Here is a 26631-nt window from a genome sequence, read left to right as displayed (position 1 = left end):
CTCTGTGCTGACAGAATTTATTTTTAACAAGGATTAGTGAATTAAGGTATTTCCTATTATCCCTGTAGAGTTAAACCTGCTTCGAAATGTTGATGCTAATAACCCAGAGAGCAGCACAACTGTGAAAAGCTCAAGCTTGCTAAGTGGCTTTAGAGGCGGTTCCAGTTACAATCATGAAACGGAAACCATCTTTGCATTGCCAAGAATGCAGCTGGATTTTAAATCTATTCATGTTCAAGAGCCCCAAGAGCCATCATTACAAGGTACAGTAAAAATCATTTGCATTTCTTGACCCAAAGCTGTTTCTCATGAACAAGGGTTTAAATACAAAGATACTGTGCCGATAAGAAAAGAGGTTTTAATCTGAAAATTATTGCAGATGTGCAAGAAAGTACACAGTTTAAAATGCAGAGGGAATTCTGATGAGAAAGTGAAGATCTAGTCTAGAGACCAATCACTGTGAAAATTAAAAAAAAAAAAAGCTAAGAAAAATGAATAGAAATATTGCAGCTAGTCTGGCTGTTTTTTTTTGGGGGGGGGGCGGGGGGGGTGGAAGGCATTTCACAAAATCACAGGAGGCTCTTTATCTACAGGATTTTTTTTTTTTAACCTGCCAACTATTTCTAAGCTTCCATAAATGGCAAATGCACACAAGATTCTTCCATCCTATTATGTTCTCTATAGAGAAATCTGTCCTTGAGCTGAAAGAGAGTTTTTTGGGGTAGAGGAATTAATAATGGTCTAGCAAGCACAGGTTAGTAAGATGATACTGGCTGAAAACAATTTGCCATATTCCTGGACCATGAACACCATGAATAGAGGCAACTTCCCTTCAAATTAAAACCCAAAATGTTGCAACAGCTGCTGCTCCTGATTAGTGTTACAGAGGTAACCTAAGAAAATTAAATCACAGAATCACAGAATCGTCTAGGTTGGAAGAGACCTCCAAGATCATCTAGTCCAACCTCTGTCCTAACACTAACAAGTCCTCCACTAAACCATATCACTAAGTTCTACATCTAAACGTCTTTTAAAGACCTCCAGGGATGGCGACTCAACCACCTCCCTGGGCAGTCCATTCCAATGCCTAACAACCCTTTCAGTAAAGAAGTTCTTCCTAACGTCATTCCTAACATCTAAACCTCCCCTGGCGCAACTTTAGCCCATTCCCCCTCGTCCTGTCACCAGGCACGTGGGAGAACAGACCAACCCCCACCTCTCTACAGCCTCCTTTAAGGTACCTGGAGAGAGCGATAAGGTCGCCCTGAGCCTCCTCTTCTCCAGGCTAAACAACCCCAGCTCCCTCAGCCGCTCCTCATGAGACTTGTTCTCCAGGCCCCTCACCAGCTTCGTTGCCCTTCTCTGGACTCTCTCAAGCACCTCCATGTCCTTCTTGTAGCGAGGGGCCCAAAACTGAACACAGTACTCGAGGTGCGGCCTCACCAGAGCCGAGTACAGGGGGACAATCACCTCCCTAGACCTGCTGGCCACACGGTTTCTGATACAAGCCAGGATGCTGTTGGCCTTCTTGGCCACCTGGGCACACTGCTGGCTCATATTCAGCCAACTATCAACCAAGACTCCCAGGTCCTTCTCTGCCAGGCAGCTCTCCAACCACTCATCTCCCAGCCTGTAGCACTGCTTGGGGTTGTTGCGCCCCAGGTGCAGGACCCGGCACTTGGCCTTGTTGAACCTCATACAGCTGGCCTCAGCCCATCGGTCCAGCCTATCCAGATCCTCCTGCAGAGCCTTCCTGCCCTCGAGCAGATCGACACACGGGCTACATTTGAAAGAAAAAGGTTTTCTATTCCTGTGATGCAAGAAAAGTGCTTGCAGTATGCCAGTAATTTCTCAGTCTTTCTCTGCAGGCTCCTAAAACTGTTCCAATGGAGATGAAGACTCTTGTACAGTTAATTCAAACTTGCTGCCAGTTGCCTTGCTTTTTTCTCTTAGATCAATTCTGTGAAGCCCTTAGAAACAGTCCATGTTACTTTGGGTGTCTGCAGTTCCAGGCTGAAAAAGTACTCCACCATACCATTGTCAGAAAGGAGCTCAGAGGTCTAACAATTACATTTATTTCAAAGGCAATACAGATATCTTGTCAGTTCATTAGCTTACCAAACCAGGTGGGAGGAGATATAAATAGGGACCACTTCAGTAACTCACTAAACAATAGCCTAGAAAAATCTTAAACAAGTAAGCTGTTATGTGTTACCCAGTAGAAGATCTGGGTACTGCAGTTTTCATACTTCAGCTGTATTCAGTGAAATGGGAAATTGTAATACAGTGTAATACAAACAACTCTCCTTCCACTCTCAGATTTTTTTGGTTAGTAGGATAAAAGACCATACTAGTACTGAAATAGCACCACACCAGGGATCAAAGGTCACCAGGAGGAAGAAATCAGACCCCTTCCCTGCAGAGCTGTTTTCCAGCAGGTCAGCCCCCAGCCTGTACTGGTGCTGGGGGTGATTCCTCCCTAGGTGCAGGACCCTGCACGTGCCCTTGTTGAAGTTCATCAGGAGTTTCTGCCCAACTCCTCAGCCTGTCCAGGTCCCTCTGAATGGCAGCACAGCCTTCTGGTGGATCAGCCACTTCTCCCAGTTTGGCGTCATCAGTAAACTTGTTGTGGGTGCGCTCTGTCCTTCAGCCAGGTCACTGATGAGTAAGTTGAACAGGACTGGACCCAGTAGTGAGCCCTGGGGAACACTGTTAGCTACTGGCCTCCAACTAGACTGCACCAGTGATCACAGCACCCTGAGCTCTGCCCTCCAGCCAGGTCTCAACACATGGCATTGTTCACTCATCCATCCCACACGTCCTGAGCTTCCCTATGAGGATGTTATGGGAGACGGTGTCAAAAGCCTTGCTGAAGTCAAGGTAGACAGCATCTACTGGTTTCCCATCATCAATCCATCTGGTATTTACTTTCAATAAAATGTTAGAGAAGGGTCATTCTGAAAGAAGGGAATATGAGATAGGAACCTAAATTTTATGCTCTTGTTTTCAAAATGTTATCTTCAGACTGCAGTCAGAACTGTTGGGAAAAGCCTACTCGGTACCAGCAGTTACATTTGCAAGTAATCTGTATTGAAATTCTGTGTACTGTTCTGTATGTGGCATGTGCTTAAAATGCATTAATACTATTTTTATCTGACTGTAGATAGAAATGTTAAACCAAAGGTGGAATGCAGTGTAGTAACTGAATTTACAGACCACATTTGCGTAACTATGGATGCTGAATTGATTATGTTTCTACATGACTTGGTGTCTGCTTATCTAAAAGAAAAAGAAAAAGGTAAGCTGTTATTTGTGGTAAGACTGGCCTGACAGTCTGTAATTGTCAGACTACTTGATAGTAAATATTTGCATACTTTCTAAATACAGTTGACTTGTTTAAAAAATTATTTAATTAAAAATAATAATAATAAAGTGCCTAAATTGCTTCTATTGAAATCAACAGAAGTAGTATTAAATGTTTGTGAAATTGTTAGTGCTGTGAAAAGGTAGCTACCTCTTTTGATCACTGGTAAGCGAAGTTTAACTACACAAAAAGCGCAGAGTTGTCCAGGAATATTTGAGCTGAGTGTAAGTCAGGCCCCATGAGACTGGAAGCAGGGTAGCTGCATACAGAGTTAAGAACCCAGTAGTGCCAGCATGCTGCTATGCCACCATTGTTCAGGGTGCTCCATTGGTATCTCTGGCATGTGGCTCTGTTGTGTACACACAACTGGTTGTTCAGAAACAGCACAGCACCTCCAACACTGCACCTATGTGCAGCATGCTGCTGAGAACGAACATGATCCTGGATTTTTGTTCCTTACCCACTCCTGACGATCTTATGCTAGTTGGAGTTGTAATCTTGCTCCAATTTGGCCACCTGCTGTTTATTTTTGTAAGATGGCACATGCAGATGAAAACAGTTTCAGGAGGCTACCTTACTTTCATGGCAGTCCTTTCATAGTGGAGTTTCTTTTCAAGACATATTTTTTGTGACTTGAGAGTGCTTTACTTTAACACATGAACACGTTTAGTTACAGCATTCAAACTTGGCACATGCATTCTTAAAGAATATGTGGTCTCTGCTAAGAACAGTGAATTGAAGACAACAGAATTTGATGTATACGTGAAGTGTGACAAACGGTGACTTTGGTTGTTGTAAATTTAATGTGAATAAACAATGACAATACAGTTTTTTTCATATATTTTATTAGCACTTTGTTTAAACCAAAAATGTTGGCCAGAAATTCTGTAAAAGTGTTACAGTAGCAAGCTGAAACATAAGGTGTTTTTCTCTTGTTTGAGATTTGCTCTGGTGTTTCTTTTAAGATGTCCAAAGAGGATTCAAATGAGATGCTCATGACTGACTGATGATTTGTTGTGTGTTTTTTTTCCCCATCTCCATTTTGTAGCTATTTTTCCTCCTCGCATTTTAGCTTCTCGTCCAGGGCAGAAAAACTCTGTTGGTGTACTTGAGGACAGCTCCACTGAGAAGGAAGCAGAGGAAAGCATTACTTACACTACAGTTGACTGGAGAGAATTTATGTGCAATACTTGGCATTTGGAACCCACGCTCAGGTAACGACCATGTTTATCTGCAATCTCTTTATGCATTTTATCTGTGGGTACTGTCCTTCAAAACACAAGCGTTTCCAAGTTGATTCTGTTTAGCTACTAAGAGGATTGATCACATGGATGCTGTTAGAGATTCATCTTTGGCTATTAATGCTGGTATGAAAGATGGTCAGGACATGACAAAAGCTGGATCATGCAATTATCACATTAATTAACTTCTAGATTGCACTTTTGGAAGGTAAACTGCTTAGAACTTAGGTTAAAAGAATCTTTAAAGGCTCTTCAAAATCAGGACAATGAAATTAAACTCATTAAGAACCACAGATGACCGTTTTTCACTTTGTCCTTCATTCACTTTCTACCATGTAACTTCTCACCTTGCAGTTTTCACAGAATCACAGAATCATCTAGGTTGGAAGAGACCTCCAAGATCATTTAGTCCAACCTCTGACCTAACACTAACAAGTCCTCCACTAAACCATATCACTAAGCTCTACATCTAAACGTCTTTTAAAGACCTCCAGGGATGGTGACTCAACCACTTCCCTGGGCACCCATTCCAATGCCTAACAACCCTTTCGGTAAAGAAGTTCTTTCTAATATCCAACCTAAGCATCCCCTGGCGCAACTTTAGCCCGTTCCATGTATTTCACCATTTTTCTTTTGAAGGGCTGTCTTTCTGTTCTTACAAGCAATTCTACAGAAGAACTTCCTTTATACTCTTGCATAATATAAAAATTGAGTTGCATGTTAATGATAAATATGAATTATTTGAAAAATTCAGGTATTGACAAGTTAACTCTTCTCCTTTTCTTTTTTCCTCACATGTATACTTTGATGACACTTGGCAACAAATTCCTTCCTACCATGCCAAGAGGGAAGATTTTTTTTTCTCCAGAGTAGGAATTTAGGTAGTTCTAGTTATTACTTCAGCAGTCACCTTAAAATAAAAAAAACACAACACTATGTACAAGTTGCTATATAGAAGTTTAAGCATAACACAAGAGAACAGCATATATACTAGCAACCCACTGCTCTCAATACACACATTTAATCCCTAAAACTGACTTTTTTTCTGTCAGGGTTTGTTTGCTTTTTAACCTCTGCTAACACTACTAGTGCATGCAAGTGTTCATTCGCTTCATATCAAAACACACATCAACCCAGGCCAAACAAATTGCTATCTCCCTGAGCATCCTGTTCCTTTAAGAGTAGGTTATCTTCAGCTATGTGTATATATTAAGCTTGAAGCCTGTTGGGCAGAAGTAACAATGCCAGACAAATGCTAGTTGCTATGTAAATTCAAGATCCAGTAGCCTATTATTGCTGTTGTTGTTGCTTTGTTAGATTAATATCCTGGACTGGGAGAAAAATTGATCCTGTTGGCGTTGACTACATCCTTCAAAAGCTGGGTTTTCACCATGCAAGGACTACTATTCCTAAGTGGCTGCAGCGTGGTGTCATGGATCCTTTGGACAAAGTTTTGTCAGTTCTTATAAAGAAACTTGGTACTGCACTACAGGATGAAAAGGAAAAGAAAGGAAAAGACAAAGAAGAATACTAAAACTATAATGTGACAACCGTAATTCCGTTTGATTTTATCTAAGTGTTTTATTGTAAGAATTTAAATATGGTTTAAAGAGAAACCTAACAGCTTTTTGCTACTCTATTTAAAACTTACATTGTGAGTAACTGTTTACTGTGGTACATGATACCATTCTGTATTTGAAGTATTGCATGATTAAGACCAATGTACATTCTGTGAAGGAATAGCTGGAACACTGTAAATCTGCTCCTCAGTCTCCACTGTTTTATTGTGTGCAATATGATTCCTGCATCTTCAAAATATTTGCAGATTAACTGTGAATTTTCAGAAACTTTATTTGCCATAACACAAAACCCTATGTTGATGTGACTGGTAATTGATTTGTCAATGTAGACTCGTGTAAATTATATATATACATAACTTATGAAACTGTGATTGCCTAAGTGCTAAAAAATCGTTAAGTTTATTACACTTGTATTAAAATTTAACTATTGTACAGATTTTTTTTGTTCAACCTCTTTGATTAAAAAAGTGTTTTAAGTGTAACTTTGCATCCAGTATCATTCGGGGGGGGGGGCGTCTGTCCCCCTCCCCTCACGGGCGGGAGGCCGCCCTTCCCCTCAGGGCGTTGGGAAGAGGCGGCGCGGGCTCCCGGCGCCCGCAGGGAGGAAAGAACAAGAGGCGGCGGCGGCGCCCAGCCGCAGGGAGAGGGCGGCGGCCCCGCGGCCCGGGGAAGCACCGGGCCCCGCTCCGGCGGTTTCAGGTGCCGCCCTGCCCCGGCCCCGGCCCGCGGCACGGGAAGCCGGCGAGACAGCGCGGGGGCCGCGCCCCGCCGCAGCGTGGCTGGGAGGCTTCGCGCCGCGGCCGCTGCTCGGCGGCCATTTTGCGGCGGGACGAGGCCCCGGCCCCTCCCTCGCGCCTCGGCCGCCAGAAAATGGCGGGGCTGCGCCGCTGCCTTTGAGGCTCTCGCGGTGGGGGCGGCGCTGAGCGGGCCCTGGGAGAGCTCTGCTCGGGGCTCTGCTTCGCTGCTGCAGCTTCCTTGAGAGCCGGCTGGGCGGTTGTCCTGCTCCCGGGGGTGGCGGAGAGAGAAAACCCCGCAAATCGTTGTCGAAGGTGTGGGGTGAGGTGGTGAGGTGGCTTTGGGCTTGGTCACGTCGGCTGCCAAAGGGGAGGAATTGGAAGGAGGACGTGTTTCGGTTCTTCTTTGGTCTGTAGGGAAAGGGGGTGTGTCTTCTGTGTAAGATTTCTTCTGCGGAATGGTTTAGCTAAGAAAACGAGTTTGTTGCGTGCCTTTAACATCTGATAACATTATTATTGAATGTAGGTTGATGAAAAATGGCTAGCAACAGTGACTGTTTCCAAAGTGCCAGAGCACCCACAGCACCCACCTGTGACCTGATGCAAAAGAAGACTTTGCCAGCTCAGACTTCTACAAAGCAGCCTTTAGGAAAGTCTGTGGCTGTAAGGCCAAAATTCTCACCTTCTGAGAGGTATAGGGGACCAGGTTTCACTCGGAAGATGGCACAAAATCCAGGTATAGTTTTGAGTTTATTCATTAGGAATGGCCGTTGTAATGATCTGTTAATGCTACTGGGAGTAACTTTTATGACTTTCTCATTTTTGGAGTCTGCAGCTTTTTCTTATCCCTGCATTTTATCAAATGACTTTTTTAGCACCTGCTTGAACTGGTTCCTCCTTTACAGGATTACTTTTGCAGTGCAAATTTGTTAGCATAAGAAAATTATTTTAGGGTAGAGTGACTACGTAGTCTGTAGCGTTTCATAATTTCAAATTCCAGGTTTCTCATTAAAAATGCTGCAAAGGTTGCTAAATTAATGTGATAGATACTGCTGCAAAAATTTTAACAGGTCATTGAGAAAAGTTTAACTGCAGTCTTGGATGTCACTGGATGCATTTGGAGTTTTATCTCTTCAAATAGTTGTAATAGGGAAAAGGAACCAATTTATGGGACTGGGGTTTTGAGATACCATTTTGTTATTTTTTTAATTTGCTCGAAGACACAAATTTGTGGTTGAGTGTATGGCAACCCTGAACCTGAAAATCCCATCTATCCTGGAGCTGATATAGGGAAAAAGGTTTAACGTTGTCTTTTTTGCTTAATTTTAAAGACCAGAGCAGTCTTCGCAGCACTAGATGCTGCAGGAAACGTTGCTGGTTATGGTAGAGGAGAGCTCAAAGACAACTTTCCAGATTCACCGTGCACCTTGGAAAGAATTTGTCTTTTGAATGAAACTCAAGAGTTGTGAGCTTGCCTCAAGGATACCTGTCAGAATGCAGAAAAGCCTCTTGGGACTGGAGGACTTGCTCCACTTTGACCACTGCAGCATGTGGGGGGTCTGCTGGGGCAGACGGAGCACCCTCCCCACCTCGCTCTTCTGGTCGCAGGTGTGGCTGACGGTGGGGCCCTGCAGGGCGGGCTGCTCTCAGCCAGAGGTGCTGTCCCTGCCTTAAGCAGCAGTTTGTAGGGGGTGGCTTCTCTTCTGAGGAGTGACTTGCTTTTTGAATGGATGTGCTTGCTGCAGCTTTATGGTGTCATATGACAGGGAGTTCCACTGCTAGTTCTGTGTGAAAAACCACATGCTTGATTGTTCTGAGTGTGCCATCAGCAACTTTCACTTGATCTCTGGTTTGCAGTTGGGGCTGAAGTATATTTTGTGTTTACGTGTAGTATCTGTCAATGTGCAGAGGTTAGTGGACTTAGTACTCACAGTAAGCATGTTGGTGCTTTTAAAAGAGGAGGTGCAAGCCATGTCAGGATTGCTTGTATTTTAATGGATTTAAAAGAATTCAATACAAAGCAATACCGTTCTAGAGCAAATGTTTTTGGTTTTTCTTTGAAGAAGTGTCTAAAAACCATTTATTTTAAACATATGTAAACTGTTGGGGAGGCTGTTCAGTTGTTTTCTTAAATTTATTCTTTGGTTTTATTCCAGAGCCTTTACTGTCAAAACCACCCCGTATACCTCCACAATCAGCACTTCCCTCAAAGGAAGTGCTAGCAGAGTTTATTGAAACATACAAGCAGGGTAAAATAAACCCAGTATCTGCCTTGTATCAGTTTGCACAAATGCACTGTGTACAACTTGAATTGAAAGAAACTAGCACACCAGGTAAATACTTCTTTGCTTAAATACAATTGTGTTTCCTTATCCTAGAGATGATTTCAGTTTCTCTGGCTAGAATTGATGGCACTAATACAGATATTTTTTTTTTAAAGTGTTGGTTGAACTACTGCCACATACGTTGCTTTTTGTTTACCCTTTTACTGTCTACACAGTCACGTTTTATAATTAATTACCACAGAATTTGATCAGATTAATTTTATGAAGTTCTGGCTGCTACTTCTCGACATCCTTTTTGTTTTATCTTGTATAGTCAAGCAGTTAGTCTTCCTAGGCAGTTACTGTTACAGAAGAGCTTAGTATGTCTTTTGGCTTTCTTATTAAAAAAAGAAATCACTGTTCAGCCCTTGTGAAGCCATTTACGTCTTGTCTGGGTGCACATTAGCTGTAACATACACCCTTTGTTGCCATGTGCTTGGAGCAGTACCGATGTTGGTCCTGCCTCTGTGCAGGAACCAGGAAGGGAAGTCCTGGCCAGCAGTCAGATCCACTTGCTGTCACAAGCATTTTCTTCTCAGAACCATAATCATTTTTCATCTTAGAAGAGGTTGGCTTTCACATCCCCATGGCTGCTTGTTGCTCACCTAGTACTGTTCTGATTTCAGTGGAAGCTGCTTCTGACTTCCAGACTGAGTTTCCTCGTGGCCAGTTTGTTCCCAATTTTGCATGTTATTCTTGCCTTCTACTTACTGTAAGCAGATCTTTCTCTTTCTCTGGGGTGCAGCGGTTGTATGCTGTCTTGATATTTTGTTTTTGCTTTTTTTGTCTGAGCGGGCAGGGTTAGCAAACCCAGGCATTCCTGTATTCTTTGTAAGAGAAGGCGTCCTTTTCCCTGGTCTTCTTCCCCCTTTCTCGTTCCAGCTCGGGCTCTATGTTGAGCAGAGCTGTGTATAACATTCGGAGTGAGATCTCTCTCTAGAAGGGCATAAGGGCAGTTGTAACTCTGTGGTCTTACATGGCGTTGCCTAAAATTGTGTTTGCCCCTCTTACAGTTCATCTGCTAACAAGTTTTTGTAATTTCTTCTGCAGAGGACTTCAATCTACCTCATCGAGACCAGACATATTTTTCCTTTTTTTGGAAGTCCACTATTCATCTAAAGAATGATGAGTTCAACCAGACATGATAAGCTTTTGTATTCCAGTTTCTGTCTCTGTGGATCTTCATCTTTTCTTTCACAATTTCTTACAAAGAAACGCCTGTTAATTGTTGTTAAATGGAGGTCTTTGTAGCCATTTCAGGTCTACATTTCTCCTCTGTAAAATATAGGTCCTGCATTTGCGAGTTAGTTGATAGCATTCCTGAGCTGAATTTTTTTTTTAATGTGATCTCTTTGATTCCCTTTTAATATTTACCCAGTCCATACCATGTAGTAGAAGTGCCTCTTTGTTACGGAGCCATAGGACTTTTTCTTAGTTACTTTCATATTACTGAAGGTGAAACTCATTTAACTTCAGTTTATTTCTGGGAGTTTTATCTGATCTTTTTTGGTTTTGTTGTTCTCTTCAGAAATTATGTAGCAAAGGGCACCGTCACTATTGATCTGGTTAGAGGAAAGAGTTCTTTTAAAACAAATCCTTTTTACTCTTTGTCATGAAAATTTCTCATAGAATATAGAATTGTGGAATGGTTTGGGTTGGAAGGGACTTTAAAGACCATCTAATTCCACGCCCCCTGCCATGGGCAGGGACACCTCCCACCAAACCAGGTTGCTCAAAGCCCCATCCAGCCGGGCTTTGAGCACCTCCAGGGATGGGGCAGCCACAGCTTCCCTGGGCAGCCTGTGCCTCTGCCTCACCACCCTCTGAGTGAGGAATTTTGTCATATCTAATCTAAACCTACCCTCTTCCAGTATAAAGCCATTCCCCCTTGTTCTATCACTACGCTACCTGACAGAGTCCCTCCCCAGCTTTCCTGCAGGCTCCCTTTAGGTACTGGAACGCTGCCGTAAGGCCTGCCTGGAGCCTTCTCTTCTCCAGGCTGAACAATCCCAGCTCTCTCAGCCTGTCTTCATAGGAGACGTGCTCCAGTCCCTTGATCATCCTTGTGGCCCTTCTCCGGACTCTCTCCAACAGGTCCCTGTCCTTCTCATGCTGGGTGCAGGACTCGAGGTGGGGTCTCACAAGAGCAGAGCAGAGGGGGCGAATCAGCTCCATTGCCCTGCTGGCCATGCAGCATTTGATGCAGCCCAGGATATGGTTGGCTTTTGGGGCTGGAAGCACACGGTGATGGCTATTGATAAAAGTACATTAAATAGATTTACTAACTGTGTGCCTTTTTCTCCTTTAAAGGCAATGTCATAAGTCTTTATTTTGCCTTTTGTGCTGTGTTGAATGGTGTTTGCTACAAGACTGGATTGGGAAAAAACAAGAAGGAAGCTAAATTCAATGCAGCTAAACTGGCTCTTGATGAGATACTTGAGTTGGAGTATGCAGGGGCAATGACTTCTGACAAGTCAGGTAAATACTCTAGCAGTACCTAAACAGAACTTGAAAAGCCTTGCTTAAAGATTTTCTATGCAAAATTTCTGTGTAGCTTTATGGAGTGTTTCTGTATTGTGGCGTCTGTCAGTTCTCTTGGATCCTTTGAGTGGCGTTACTTGTCATACAGTTCTGAAACTGTCTTTTCCCTTTGTCTTTTATATACTAGGAGTTGCATCGGAGTTTGTAGCACAAAGACGAGAATTACTGAAGGAATCTATTTGTTGCTGTTACACTTGTTTTTGCTGCTCATGACTTTACAGCAACATGAAGTTGATCCTAAGTGGTTGAGAACTCTTAATGAAAAAAATTAAAAACACCAAGTTACTACTTCCAAAAGAATTCAGCTACCGTAATGTTTGCCTTCTCTTAATGGTTGCTACCTAAACAGTTCTATGCTTGTAAGGATTTCAGAATCAGAAAAATGATTTGTAGAGAATAGGAAAGTTTAGCTTGCTGGAAATAGTGTGTCATCCATGTTTTGAAATCTGTAATGTCAACCACAGTTTGAAATTTTGTTAAATTCTTAGGTCCTCCCTGTATTCCTGTTGAGCCTGAAGCTCCAGCAAAGTCTGCTTATGTTTCAAGGATCTGTTTTGGTAAGGAATAGTTTTGTTTTCCTATGTTGATTCAGGTTACCCATCAAATGCTCTTGTTTTTCTTTAATGCTGTTCCTAAAACATCGGATGACCTGTGTGAAGTTACTCTTGTTTTAGACATCTCTCTGAAGAATGCCGCAAGTTAGTCACTGAAGTGGGAGACTGACCATTGCTTCTACAACTGGCTGATAGATGCAGCTTCAGTAAATTGCTTGAATTGCAGTCTTGAATCTGTGACAGAAACAGTATTTCTGTCCTTTTTTTTAAATGCTCTTTCCAGTAGATGGTCAATCTTAATCCATATCCCCAATTTGTCATGACTAGTAAAACCATAAAGTGTTAAGGTGTTCTTGTCCTTCATTTATTCATGCCCATCCTTATAATTGTCAGAATCACAATGTATGCTCATAGTAGTGCTTTTATTGTGGGTTTCGATTAATAATTTGGGAAGTGCTTGCTGCTGCCTGTTTTTCCCCTGCAAATTTGTGTCTTGCTGGCTTTTTTTGTTCTATTTAGAAGGAAGACGGCTTATATATCAAAAATTTTCACAAATGCTGGAAAGACTATTTAACAGCCTGACTACCAAATACCCGGAGTACCAAAGTTGTGGCAGTTCACTGGCTGCCTTCATCATTGAAAAAGGCAAGTCTGTTTTAATCCTGAGTACAGGGGCTTGGGCAGCCTAGTCTGTGTTCCCAGAGAGCTTTGCTTTAATGTGTTTCTGATCTCATAAATAGATATAAATGGTAGCTGTTCTCCTTTGACATGCTCTCTTCTGATGGCTCTATCACAAATATCCTATGTAAGGAGAACTTGTGTGTTGCTCTTAAGCTGATGGAGTACTGTCAGTGGATGAGTAAAGAGGTCCAAGGAGAGAAAATCGAATGAGGTAGAAATGACGAGGTGGGCCTCAAAGACGGCTAAAAGAATAAAAAAAGGGATCAGGGCTAATGAAATGTGGGGGAAGTCTTTTCACTAAGAGTTTAAGTGATTTTTTGAAAGAGATTCTAAATTTGGGTGTGGCCATGTGAAACGTGCTGCTGTACAGTAGACCGTCACTGTTACTTCTTGTCATCTTATATCAGTGTCGTCGTTGTCACCTTTTGTATAGTGAAGCACTGATGTGTGATAACGTATGTTGACATGAGCAGTGCTCTGTCTGGACTGCTGCAGGAACATCAAACAATCTGTTCCAGGCTTTGTTTTCACGTGTGCTCAAGTATGCTGTTGCCTTCAGCAGGTATGAGGCCTTCCATCAGCATTCTTCAACAGCCCATCTGTGTAACCTGTTCGACATGGCTTGCCCCACCTGCATTAAGGAACCCCCCCCCAGCCAAATACTACTTGTGCTCCCCGTGTTTTTTAAGCATGATGGTGCTGTCCTCAATGTCAGAGTTCTTGAGATTATTAAATGAATACCTTCATTAAACTGAAAATATGGATTCTTGGATCTGTTTAACTAGTTTTAAAGGAAAAGTTTGAAAAAAGGCAATTCCTTGATTACATAAAAATAAATGTGTTCTTTTTAGGTGGACAGTATGAAATTGTAGCTCTAGGAACAGGAGAATGTAATTACAGTAAGGACTATCAACCCTGTGGAAGAGTGTTACACGACAGCCATGCCATCGTTACTGCAAGGCGTTCTCTCCTTAGGTGAGAGTGTGTGTACCAATAGTTGCCACTTCTTTTGCAGCCAGTTCTTAGTTTTACTTTTCCTAAGGTAAATATAAGTGCCTTTGCATGTTTTTAGGTAGTACCTTCTAGATTATGATCTAATCATACAGAACAAAGTAAATTAAATGTGAATGTCCACATACTCGTGAACAAGTTAGCATTTCTCACGCTTGTTACTTACCACTTTCTTTTAGATATTTTTATAGACATCTTATGCTGTTCTATAATAAAAATCCAGCACGCACAGAGAAATCCATATTTTGCACAGCGCCTGGCTCAAAGCTGCTTGTCCTAAAACAAAATACAAATATCTTTCTCTATATGAACCAGCTGCCAAAAGGATCTGCGCAGTTAAAATCACAGTTGTAAGTACCCAGCTGTTTTCAGATGTGTTGTAATGGAAGATGAGTTTGTTCACATTGACAAACGTGAGTGCGAAAAATAGGCATCATTATGTGTTTTTAATAGTGGGGGACTCTGCTGAGTATTCTTTCAAGTTTTGGAAGCATTAGTGTACAGGGTGGTAGTGATAAGTGTCTGAGATGCAGCTTAACATGATGATACACAAAACTTTTACATTGGTTATAACTTCAGGATGATACGCTGTTTATTACAGATCGTCTATTTACCTCTTAACCCTTCACCCTGAGATACTATTAATTTAACCATCGAGGAAGCAAACGTGGTAATTTTATGTCATCCTTTGTACCCCAGGACTAGACTATAAAAAGTCTTGGACTGCGTACTTTAAAAAACTTTACAAAGCTGCTCTGCTTTGTAGAAAAGAGAGGTGACAGAAAAGGAGTATACCTGCCTCTGTGCCTACCTCTATACTTCTAACTTCTGTTGTATTCCTCAAATTTTTGTAATAGTCTCCAGACTTAACAGCAGCATTCAATGGCTTAACCAAGTTATAATGAAGAATATTACTTTGTTTCCACGTTAGTGAGTGGTGCAGTGGAATAACAAGGCAGCCGGGTACTTTCATACCCTATTTTGATGCTCAGAAGGTAGACTTCTGGACTGGACGTCACAGTCAGTTCCTTGTCAGTTGTGCTGACTGGGGGAATCCTTCCTGCAAGAATTGCAGAAGGTTTCAGATCACTTTCTCTGCGTCATAGCCTGCTCTAAGAAGGAAATAGTTAGCGAGACTGGATGCAGCTTGCCAGCTGCTCTGTGGTAGTTAACAGATCACAGATCCACCATTAGTTCTTTCTCTCGCTTTTAGTCTGTTCTGGTCAATGCGTGTACACTACTGTGACAAACTCGGAAATAACTTATTCTAATATGGCAGATCAGTTTATATACAAAGTAAGTTACTTTAAAGATAAAGATAAAGATATATATAAGAGAAAGTTACAAGTAATCCATTAGGTATTCTGGGGTAAACAGCATTAGATACCACTTTATAATAATTTTTGACTACTTCCTCACTAAAATTCCTTTTCATGTCTTAACTTTAGACATCTCAATCCCCAATCTATGTCTGCTTATGAAGCTAGTGAAGAACTGAGTCTCCATGTTGCTGTACAAGGCAGGATTTACCTTTCGGTTTGTTGTCCACCTAAAACTGTTAGAGCAAGGAGCATGTCAGCCACTGACAAATTAACAAAATGGGAAGTGGTTGGTATTCAGGGGGCATTGCTGAGTCACTTCATTGAACCAGTTTATATCAACAGTATTCTTGTAGGTAAGCTCAACAAATCACAATTTTTTTGTATGTCTTCATCTTCCACTTTCATTATATTTTATAAAAAATGAACTAAACAATGGTGGTTCTTTAAAGATCTGCAGAGCTGGTTTTTTTTTTTCTTAAAAGCTACTGGATATGTTTTGTTTTGTTTTCACTTATCTTGGAAATGGCCTAATGTAAAACTTGATTAGTCTCATTGTTTTGTCCTTTCGTTTCTTTTTAGTTTTACAGATGGCCCTCCCTTTATTAGTATAGTGGCATTAGAGTAATACCAGAAATTCAATACTGTTCTTTAACAAATGAAGTTTTAAATATTAAGAAAATACCAAATAAGTGTGACAAATAAGAATAAGAATTCTTATTCATAAGAATATCAGAATGCTCAATTCTGGGTAAGCCTCACCCTGGGTTACCTTAGCAGTTATATGAGAAAGTATTTGTCTTTTTTTATAACCTTTTTATTTCACTACTTTATATTGGTTATTGCAAATAGATGTTTTGTTGTGCAATAGGGATTACCAGGGTAATGCTGAATTCTCAGGTTTTGTAGCGTTCAGGAAGACAATGCTGCTATCGGAACTCATTTCAATAGTTTTTATTTATAAGGCGGAATTAAATTAACGAGTATTATCCTCGAGTTTTTAAGGTGTTTTTTTTTCTCTGAGCCTTTGTATTGCTGAGTAGTATTGACATAGTACACATACATCTGAGTTGCCCAGACATTGAAGCTGTGTCAGCTTTTCCTTTTCTAACACTGAAGGTTTCTGAAGTTCTTCAAAAGATTTTGCGATAATTGATGAATAACTGCATGTTCCTTGTAAGGAAGTTGGGGCACTTTTGCTTAAAAGAAGCAATAAAAAAGCTCCTCATGCTCACTTGAGTGGTGTTCAAAGTAAGCATAATAATCTATAATATGTATTAAATAGAAGAGTAACACATTTTATGACTGTTCTTGAGATGCTATGGACCAAAATATGTTTATTTAAGTAGGCAAAGTAAACAAAATATGTTTATTTTAATGTTTCTTTAAGTAGTTTTATTTGAATGTGTGTAATTGAAATCTGAGGTTTGTTAGGTTCTACCGTAAGAAGTCTGGGTTCTTTTCTTAAAAAAGATGTTTTAGTATGGAGCAATGTGAGCACATTAGCTAGTGTATTTTCTAATGGAGAACATGGAAGTTCTGTTTTAATGGTGTCTTCTGTGAGGTGAAAAGTTAATGAAGAGTTAATTATTCTAAAAAAGGGAGCATCCAATGATGATGACTCTGGAGAGGGGGAAAAAAAGTGAAATTTTTCAGTTTGCTCAGATCAGAGCAATATACGTTAGGCATTTCTTACTGAGTTTTACTATGCTTTTTGTCATTTTAACTAGCTCACCATTCAAAACAGAACAGAAATATTGGGACTGATTTTTCTGAACATTTTTTTGTAGAAAAATCGATATAATGTCAACTGATGGAAAATTTTTTGATTTTCTTACATGTGACTGGTTTTGTTTTAACAGGAAATGGAAATTGCAAGGACACAAGAGGGTTAGAAATAGCTATAAAACAGCGTATTGATGATGCACTCACAGTAGAGCTTCCCATGCTTTATGTGGTCAACAGATCTCATATTTATTTGGTGAACGCTGCACAGCCGATTCAGATGGATATGAAACACAGGTCTCTTAGTTTGAATTGGTCGCTGTCAGATGCATCGGTGGAGATTGTGGATGGATTAAGTGGAAAAACTGCTGAAAGGTCAGAATTTTATTCTCCCTTATGTTGAAAATAATAGACTTGCTGTTCTGTGTTGGTTCATTTGAATGTTCAGTTTTTAAGCTATGCGTAGAGCCTACACTGTTATCGAAGTGAGAGATTCTCTTCTACATTAAGTGTGTGCATCCTATATTTAGATATAATTTTAGATATCTTTTAACAATCCGGTGACATAACAAAATATGAAACATGAATTAATATATATTTAGTTGTAGTGAATACTTTACTTTTCAGAATACATGAAACAAAGTAGCATCTGAGTTCCTATGAATTCCAGTTTGTAAACAGTTCTTAGCTTATTTTAAATTCTCTTACCTGCATTAGCTTTGCTCATTCAAAGTGGAAGCAGCATCATATGATTGAATTCACAAAGCGTTGGGGCAAAAAAAATGCAATCATGATCAGAGCAATATACCTGTTAGGCACCTCTTACTGAGTTTTGCTATGCATTTTGTCATTTTAACTGTAGTTCACCGTTCAAAAGTGGTACTTACATGGCAAGTCGTCTTTGCAAGGCGGCAATGCTTAGTCGTTTCAAATTGCTGGCTAAGGAAGCAGAAAGAAATGATTTACTTCGAATTGCTACATACCACGAAGCTAAGGTAAGCTGGTAAGGGAGGAAAAAATGTATTAAATCTCTGAAAGGCTTCTCTCAAAACTGCTTTGGTAGACTGGGGTGATCTTCTGGATTGTGGAAGACTTCACATGAACATCTGGATTCCTTTATTGCCCGTAATCTTTGCCTAAGAATCTCTGAAATTGCTGTATTCAAGTAAAGTCAAGTGAAATTGATCTCGACGCATCCTCTATGAAAATCTTTCATATTTTGTCTCAGGATTTGAAGGCTGCTTGACATTTTGCTTACAGTAAGATTAGTTTCATGTTGGAATTTTTTTTGTCTTTTTCTTTTTAATCTAACTATTTTATATTCAGTTCATACATACATAAATATTTTTCTGCCACAGAGTGCTTTTGTGTAGGATTTCTTACTTTGCAGAGGGAAAGGAAAGTAGGAATCATTTATTATCACTAATTTCTAAGCTTTTCTTTGTGGTATAAAAAGACAGAGAAATGACCTAAAGGAGCCACTATGGGTTTTGATTGCTGTAAATAAAATTTACTCACACATGTCCCTGCTTGGAAGTACATAGTCTAATCTTACTCCTCTGTATTCTTGTTCATTGAGTGACATTGAATGTTAATGTATTTTCTGTGTAAAGATTATATCGGAACTGAAAAGATGCTGGGGAAAAAAAGATCACATCGTATTTAACAGAACAATTCTCCTATTCCAGTAAATGCCCCAAAATATACAAATATTAAGTTCTTAGCTTCTGTAACACTACTTCACTGTCAGCAAGTAATGGAATTGTAAAATCTGTTCGCGTTTTTTTCTATGAGGTTTGTTCTCACGCATATTATGTGACAGTGTTGAAGAATGCAGATCTCTGGGACCATGGATCTTGAAGGATCTCAAGACAATACTTTTTCATTTTTTAGGTTCAGTCTGAATCGTATCAAGAAGCTAAAAAGTTGCTGCACAGCTACTTAGAGCAACATGGTTATGGATCCTGGATTGTGAAGTCTCCGCATATAGAACAGTTCATTGACTAACTGCAAGGCGGATTGCGTGTGAAGTTAGTGTGTGTGATTTCTTTCAGTGAAATGCAGTTCTTGTTAGTAAAATGTTTAACTGTTGGGTTCATATTCACAGTGAGAAAATCATTCTAGAGCTTCCTATCATCAGTTTAAATACATGTATTAAGCTGAGTGTAACACAGTTTTTTCACAGGTAGGAGTATCTAAATAGACATTGCATGTCTATTTTGGTTTGCCTCACCTCCCGGCATCACCTCATCACTCCCCCCCCCCCCCCCCCGGGGGAGTCACTGACATGTTTTTCCTGTTAGTTTCAGGATTGCTGTGCATCAGTCTCTTTTTCTCTTTTTTTTTCCCCTGCATTTTTCATAACTGTCTGTCTTTGAAGAAAAAAATAATCAGTAGAAGTGGAATTTCTTAAAAAGAAACAAAAAACTATATCAATGTGAGAATCATTGACAATTTGTACTTTATCTGTAGGCATCCTTTGGTGGAATTGTTCTTTTTTTTTTGTATTTAACATTCACTGAGTGTCCTGTAGTTCACTACCTACTGTTGGTGGTAGAATGGTTTAAAAAGTCATTTGTGTACTTCCAAATGTCAAACTGAATTATCAGGCTCTTATCAACTGTTTTCTGACAATCGCTATTTTTAGTAGTGGGTTTAAAGCATTCTAAAGGTGTCAAAGCTGTAAACAAGAGTAGTGGGGTGTAGCATAGAAGTTACCAGAAATAAGGTTCCTTCAGCTTCTGTGGGCTGCCCCAACAGCTGTGAGATGTGAGACTAGTTGGACACCTCCTTCCGCAGATTACTTCATCACTGCACTCATTCGTCCTTGCAAAATTGTCTTTATAATGATCTAAAAAATACTGCCTGTTGAGAGGAAAATTGCTTTCTTTTAAGTTATGATAATCTTATGGTAATATTTTGGTAATGTTTAAAAAGTTGTTGTTAATTATAAAAGTCGGGTTTTGTTTGTTGTGAAATACCAGTGTACTTATACTAGATACTACGTTTTCATTACGTTGATGTTTGTATTTCATACAAGTTTGGGAAGCTGCTATATAAAAGTTTTCACACGTCAGTAATAATACAGTGCTGTAGTTACGTTTTGGGTTGTTACTGTAAAAGAATTAGAAAACAAAAAAACTCTTCAGTGCTTTATTCTTAATCTGTTTTTCTAACTAGTATATGGAGTCTTCACTGGAGGCAGTCTTACAGTGAACTTCAAGTTTCAAATGTTCAATTGATGGAGGGCCCTCTGTCAAACTTACTGACTTGTAACTATTCTATCCTTGACCTTTTTGACCTATTCTGCTATTTTGTTTTCTGGTACAACCTTTTAATTTAGTAGGGTTTGGGTTTTGTTTCTTTTCCTGAGGGGATGCCTGCTCAACGTAATGTTTGTTCCACGTAGTTTTTCCTTTGAAAGAATGCCTGACAGTGGCTATCATGTTCCAGGTTAGATTGTAGTACTGTCTTGAGGGGGGAGGAGGTATTAAAACTCTCTTAAATTTCCTTGTCCATGTGTTAGCTTTTTATATACTTTCGGACAGTATCTCTGTATGGATTTAGACCTCTTCTGAGACATCACCAAGGTATTTTCTGTTATTAAACTCGAAGGGTTAAATATGTACAGGTAACTTAGATTTCTTTGTGTACTTAAGACTTTTTATTAATTGAACAGCACCCCAGAACATCTGTGAAACGTAGGTTCTACAAAGAGAGAGGTTGTGTTGTGAATAAGATGTGTTATGATGTGTATGATAGCTGTATCCTTGGAATGTTATGTAATAACAACTGCATGGATAAAATTTTCATACCTAGATTGTTCATTGTTTAATTAGCAGCAGATGAAGCATACGTTGAGCTAGTAAATTTAAGCACATACTTGTCCTGTGAGTTTGTTTTCTTACAGAAGTTTTTTTTGGAATTACATAGGTAGAGATGATTCTACAAGTTTCCAGGTACCTAGGATGCCATATCTGTTAGAGGAAAAACAAGTCACGCTGGATCCAAGATGCTGAGAGGCAAGGCTGCATCTGCACCTCCAGTAGTTGAAGATGTATTCCTGGCAGGCAAATATACCACATACATCCATAGCCAGCCCCAGTGATTGTAGATGGGCACACAGGAGCACTCATATGAAGACAGCACCAGCAGCCTCGGGGTGGGAGCTCAGCCTCTCCCCGGAGAAGGAGGTCTGGGGGGCAGAAGGTGGATATGTACAAGGTGGCTTCCTCCAGCACCTGTGTGCAGACAGTGTCAGCCCAGTAGTTACCCCTAGATCCCTACTCTCCCTTTTCTGGCATCTGGAGATGCACGTGTCAGAGGCTAGAGCTCTGTGCTCGTTGCTGGTACAGACTGTCAGGTGCAGTCATAGGGCTGGTGGGACTTCCCCGCTCCCCACAGCTGGCCCCTCTCTGCTCTCACCCCTAGATCTATGCTGTCACTCACACACAGCTGCCCCCCTGTGCCCATGGTCCTAGGGATACACAGGTGCTCTTACACAGAGCTGTCCCTTACAGCCCCATTCACACCCTTGTTCCTAGGCCCCTCGGTCTACTCGACAGCTTGTCCAGCTTCTTTGTTGCTGGCAATCACATGCTCTCTTGCACACCTGCACTTGCTCTGACAACACAGTGGCCCTGTATGTGGGCATGCGGATTGCTGTACACAAGCATACACAGAGAATGGAGAGCCCTCACCCAGGAATGTGTCGGTGAGGAATTTTACAACAGACCCTGGTGATTAAGTGCAAAACATAAGACGTGCTGGCAAGCATACTGTTTATATGTGAGTGGCTCTTTTTATCTCCTTACCCTTTTATTTTTGCACGTTTGTTCTTCCCCAGATCACCTAAACACCTCAGTTTTCAGGCCTTTGGTTCTTCCCCCAAAACATCCTATAGTAAGTCCTGTGCAATCTCCAAATGCTCATGCCCTTCATCCCATGTGTCCCACAGCCCTAGGCAGTGAACCTTCCTAGTCCAAGAAGGAGAGCTGCTCTCACTGACTCATCCTGATGGGTTTCATGGCTGGGCAACCAGGGTTGGAGGCCCTGCCAGGACAGCCCTGGGAGGGGCCCATATAATGTGATGGCTACTTGGGAGCCTTTATTTATTGATTGATTTACTTTCAGAAGCTGTATTGTATGGGATTCCACTGAGGTGGGTCTTTTGTTGTTGTTTTTGTTTGCTTGTTTTCAATTTACAGGAAAAGTTACGTATATTGAAGTTCACTTTGGTATGCGTTTTCAGATGCTTTCAGTATAATACTCTATTTCTTCAGAGATTTCTTTTAGGAATTAGGCAAATAGAGAAGCTGATCCTGCAGCTACTAAAGTATATGATACTACCTACCATCGGTTGCACATTTGATAGATGGGAGAGTTTACTTATTGTGCGCAGAACTTTTGTCAATATTTTACAAATATTGATAAGACAGTATTGATAATCATATAAGATTTTTTTTTTACTTTTTAACAGTAGGTCAAAGGGCAATTGAATGGACTTCGGTGATAGTATTGCAAAACAGGTAGGAAAGTACACCTCTAGTTTCATCAAAAGAAACTAGATCTATTCATTGGCTAGATCTTCATAAATGTTGTATTCAAATGTTGTGTTTGCAAACATACGCATTTCAGTGAGAAATCCATTGTGCGTTTTTTCTAGAAATTCTGTGAACAAACATAAACTAATCTTTGTCAGTTTTGCCCAACTGACATTTTGCCTGCAGTATATTTTCATTTTGCTTAAGCTTTTACCTTTTCTGTTAAACTCCATGTTACCCAGCCGTATCATACAGTAATGTCATGGCAGTCTAAACCTCTTTGCACGCAGAAATGTAGTGACCACCGCTGTCTGTCTTTGACCCAAAATAATAGTTTTTTGCAAGATTCTGCTGTGTTGTTGTTTGCTACACTTGCTTTCTGTTGTTCTATTTTCTAGCTCAGTATTAAGTTCTATGTATTTTAATATATGCATGGATAACGCACAGGAAAAACTGTTCTTATCATGTTAGTACTGAATTTTTAAGAACCCTTAGAAACAATAATTACTGTTTTGTATGCAACAAAATCAACGCAGAACTTTTTTTTCTTGTAATCTTTCTCACTGCCTGTTTTTGTTTAGAAATGGAATTTAGAAATGAATGTCTAGAGTACGGTTTCTCAAGATGCTGAAGACTTACAGGTATTAAAATAGACTATTATTTTTGTTCATGTGGAATGAAAAATTACAGCAACTTGAGTATGAATCTTCATCATAATGTTAAGTTTTGATCAGAAATTTACTCGGAAACCTACTTCAGTCAAGAAATTGCTGGTTAATAGTCTACATATTTGTAGGCCTTTGTAGCTTCAGTTAAGTAAATACTTAATCATTAAACATACCAATACTAGTATTTGTATTAGGTCTTTGAAATCTGTAGTGTTTTTCTGGTAGCATTGCTTACATCGGTTGATCCGTACATAAAAGAAAGTATGTATTTTCATCATAAAGTGTATGTATGGCAAAAGAAATTTAGGTCTAAGTAGTAACATTTAGTTCTTAAGGTTTTTTTTGCACTACCTTTTGCCTTAGTTTTTCTACAGGATGTCATGATTGTGTTTACATAGTTTTTCAGTGTGTATTTTGTTAACGTGAGATAAATAACTTCTTTCAACTACTGACTTGCGAAGAGCTTAGATTGCTAGCCAACATTATACCCATCTACAGAAAGGGCGTGAGAGAAGACCCAGAGGACTACAGATCTATTCATCTAACCTCAGTCCCTAGAAAAGTTACAAAGATTGTCACGGGGTGAATCAAAAGGCACTTGAAGAAGAAAGCAGTTACCAGGCATTGTCAACATGGGTTCATGAAGGGAAAGTCTTGCGTTAGTAACTTGATCTCTGTGATCCCTTCTATGACAAGGTCACCTGCTTGGTGGATGAAGGGAAGGTGGTGGACATAATATTCGGGATTTCTGTAAGGCCTTTGATACCGTTTTCTCATGGCATCCTTCTTCAAATTGTCCAACTGTGAGAGAAGCAGGTTCACCCTATGCTGGGTGATGAACGGGCTCGATGGTAAAGTTCAGTGGGATGTACTAAATGGGGCTACATCTGGCTGGTGGACAGCTGCTGGTGGTGTTCCCCAGAGCTCAATTTTAGGGACAGCCCTGGTCAACATTTTTATCAGTGACCTGGGTGCAGGAGTGGAGTGCATCCTCAGCAAGTTTGCTGATGCTAAACTGGGAAGTGCTGTTGACTCCCTGGAGGGGTGAGAGGCCTTGCAGAAGGTTTTACATAAATGGGAGCACTGGGCAGTTAGCAACAGCATGAAGTTCAACAAAGGAAAATGCCAGGTTCTGCACCTGGGGTTGAGTAATGCCAGACACTGGTATACAGACTGGGAGATGAGTGGCTGGGGAGCAGCTCAGTGGGAAGAGATGAGGCGAGGCTGAGGACACGTGGGGTGCCCAGCCTGGAGAAGAGGAGGCCGACAGGCGACCTCCCTGCCCTCTGCATCTCCTGAGGAGGGGAAGCAGGGAGGGAGGCACCAGCCTCTGCTCCCTATAACTGCTAGTAGTATTCAGTAGTCCATCAGTAGTATCGTGTAGGTCACTCTTAGGTTCTTACAGGTGTTTTTAAGACTAGGCTCTCTTTACTGCTGTCTCATAGGCTCAGTGCTTATTGTGTCTTTTAATATTGTCCCACTTTGTTTTAAAGATTTTTTAAAAATTTTTTTGCATGCTGCTTTTAAGATTTTATCATGTAAAAAGAGCTAGTATTCTATAAAGGTTGACAAAGGAGAAGGAATTTGTTACAAATTTCTTGCTTATTTTCTGATGTTCTGTGTCTTGCTGTATTTAGGTCTTACTGTTATTACAGGTTGTCATTTGGAAAGCATCTGATTGAGAAGAGGGTGGAGCTGATCTGTTTGTGGCTAGGATGACTGACAGTATTTTGCTTTTCAGAGTCCTTGTGGGTGGGGACAAAGCACTTGACTGTGGGAAGAGAAGTTAAGTAGAGCAACAGATATCAGCTCTGTAAGTATTTTCCAACTTTTGGCAGAAAGCTATCATTAAGGCTTATTTTCTGTTTGCAGCACTCAAGAAAACTGCTGTTTTTTCCATTGTTAGTCTGTTTTTAAGTATGACTCGAAATACTCCATACCACACCCACCAGCAAAACACATCAAAGACTAAATGATAAAATGATAACTGTTGTAGTATGGCTTACTTTCATCCATTACAATTTGCATTGTTAGCATGTCGTGGTGGTTTTTGGATTGTAGAAGATGCTCCTCTTAGTCTCCTTCTGCATAAAACTTACAGTGTCACATGACTGACTCCATCTTCATTTCAAGTAAGCACGTTTCCGAGGTTCCACAAAAAGATTTTTGTGAATAATGAATGTAGTATATGTTCACTTGGATTTATACGTTAATCATCAATGTTATGTCAGTCATTGCTGGAAAGAATTGGCTATGTAAGAGTTCTGGGATGTTGGCACCTAAGTTACTTGTATAGCTGTGATTTCAGGTGCTTTATTGTTTTAGTAATGTTGCCCTGCGTCTGGAGATTTTTGAGTACCACATATTTTCCTTGCAACAATGAGAGATGTATCCTGCAAAAAATATAGGAGAAAGACTGTGTGGCTAAGTAGAACAAGTCGCAAAGAAGTTTGGAGCTTGGAGGTTCTCTCTTTTTTTTTTTTTTTTTTTTTTGGAATTTCATACTTTTTATTCTGTTTTTCCATGCTACACCTCTTCATGCTGTATGCCAGCATAAACTGGTATTTTATATCACTTTTAAGAAATTGGAAAGCCTTGGATTGTCTGCAGGTGCCCTGTTTTGAGTATGGTACGTGAACACTTGTATACTGGTAATGTTATTTTTAAAAATTCTCTTTTTAAGAAAAAGCAGATTAGTGAGTCACCACTGAAAGACAATATAATAAAGAAGACTCTAAACGTATTTTTATAATTTACTGAAATTTATTAAATACCATCTACAAGTAACTTTTAACAATTCTTTCAATAAATAGTTGTCATTTTAAGTTTACTGACAAAGTGAGAACCAATTAGTTTTCCAACATACATTTTGAGCCCGTAGGGCTTACAGAAAGGATCAAATGTGATCTTAGAACAGACACGTTATCACCCACACTAAGAGCATACAGTGGTCCCAAAATGGACAGCAAGTTAGTTAGCCCCAGGGTAAAATATATAAATTATTTGTAATTAAATACTTAAATAAATAACGTAGCAGTAAAAATATAAATGGTCATCTGCTTATTTTAGCATAGATCTCAGAAAGTTGGTCAGCTCTCGGTGAAATTCAGGAAACTCCTTCTTGTCATTAGCTTCACAGATCTTGCATCCCGTTCCTGGGGGAATTAGGTCCTGCAATACAGATATTTTTGTTGATTGGTGAGATAGCTATGTTATCAGCTGGTTTTGACAATGATAGGTCAATTTTTGTGTGCTAAGTTTCTCTTTTAAGAAGAAAAAAAACCCTTAATATTTCAGGAGGTTGTTTTTTGTTTTGTTTTGTTTTTTTACAGTGGGCAGCTGTTAA

At 40.2% G+C, this 26631-nt stretch overlaps 3 protein-coding genes across 6 annotated transcripts in view; 2 read left to right on the top strand and 1 right to left on the bottom strand.

Moving 5' to 3' along the window:
• The window catches only part of BLTP1 (bridge-like lipid transfer protein family member 1), a 109791-nt gene extending 103124 nt beyond the window's left edge, over nucleotides 1–6667 (top strand). The window contains exons 85-88 of the mRNA XM_083835806.1: nucleotides 69–263; nucleotides 3164–3298; nucleotides 4413–4578; nucleotides 5923–6667. Coding sequence (XP_083691932.1) covers nucleotides 69–263; nucleotides 3164–3298; nucleotides 4413–4578; nucleotides 5923–6139 — 713 coding nt within the window. The 3' untranslated portion in view covers nucleotides 6140–6667. The remainder of the gene's footprint in view (nucleotides 1–68; nucleotides 264–3163; nucleotides 3299–4412; nucleotides 4579–5922) is intronic.
• An 81-nt stretch (nucleotides 6668–6748) lies between these two features.
• ADAD1 (adenosine deaminase domain containing 1) lies at nucleotides 6749–20956 on the top strand. 4 transcript variants are annotated; one of them, XM_083833780.1, is made up of 12 exons: nucleotides 6749–6884; nucleotides 7446–7655; nucleotides 9076–9252; nucleotides 11554–11721; nucleotides 12273–12341; nucleotides 12858–12983; nucleotides 13871–13994; nucleotides 14210–14380; nucleotides 15479–15705; nucleotides 17212–17449; nucleotides 17937–18069; nucleotides 18968–20956. In XM_083833780.1, the coding sequence occupies exons 2-12, from the start codon at nucleotides 7457–7459 to the stop codon at nucleotides 19079–19081; spliced, it is 1746 nt and encodes a 581-aa protein (XP_083689906.1). In that variant the 5' UTR covers nucleotides 6749–6884; nucleotides 7446–7456; the 3' UTR covers nucleotides 19082–20956. The 4 variants fall into 4 exon arrangements, 3 of the variants coding, with proteins under 3 accessions (XP_083689906.1, XP_083689905.1, XP_083689907.1); XR_014583411.1 differs by lacking the exons at nucleotides 6749–6884; nucleotides 17937–18069 and adding exons at nucleotides 6977–7234; nucleotides 18138–18333; XM_083833779.1 differs by lacking the exon at nucleotides 6749–6884 and adding an exon at nucleotides 6982–7234.
• LOC310898546 (uncharacterized protein) overlaps nucleotides 19331–26631 on the bottom strand; it is a 29592-nt gene continuing 22291 nt past the window's right edge. The window contains exon 4 of the mRNA XM_083833793.1: nucleotides 19331–26456. Coding sequence (XP_083689919.1) covers nucleotides 26346–26456 — 111 coding nt within the window. The 3' untranslated portion in view covers nucleotides 19331–26345. The remainder of the gene's footprint in view (nucleotides 26457–26631) is intronic.

Source organism: Anser anser (genome assembly GCF_964211835.1).
Source record: "Anser anser genome assembly, chromosome: 4".
NCBI lineage: Eukaryota > Metazoa > Chordata > Aves > Anseriformes > Anatidae > Anser > Anser anser.
Note: the sequence above shows the minus strand (reverse complement) of the source record. Positions and strands in the feature narration are given on the sequence as shown.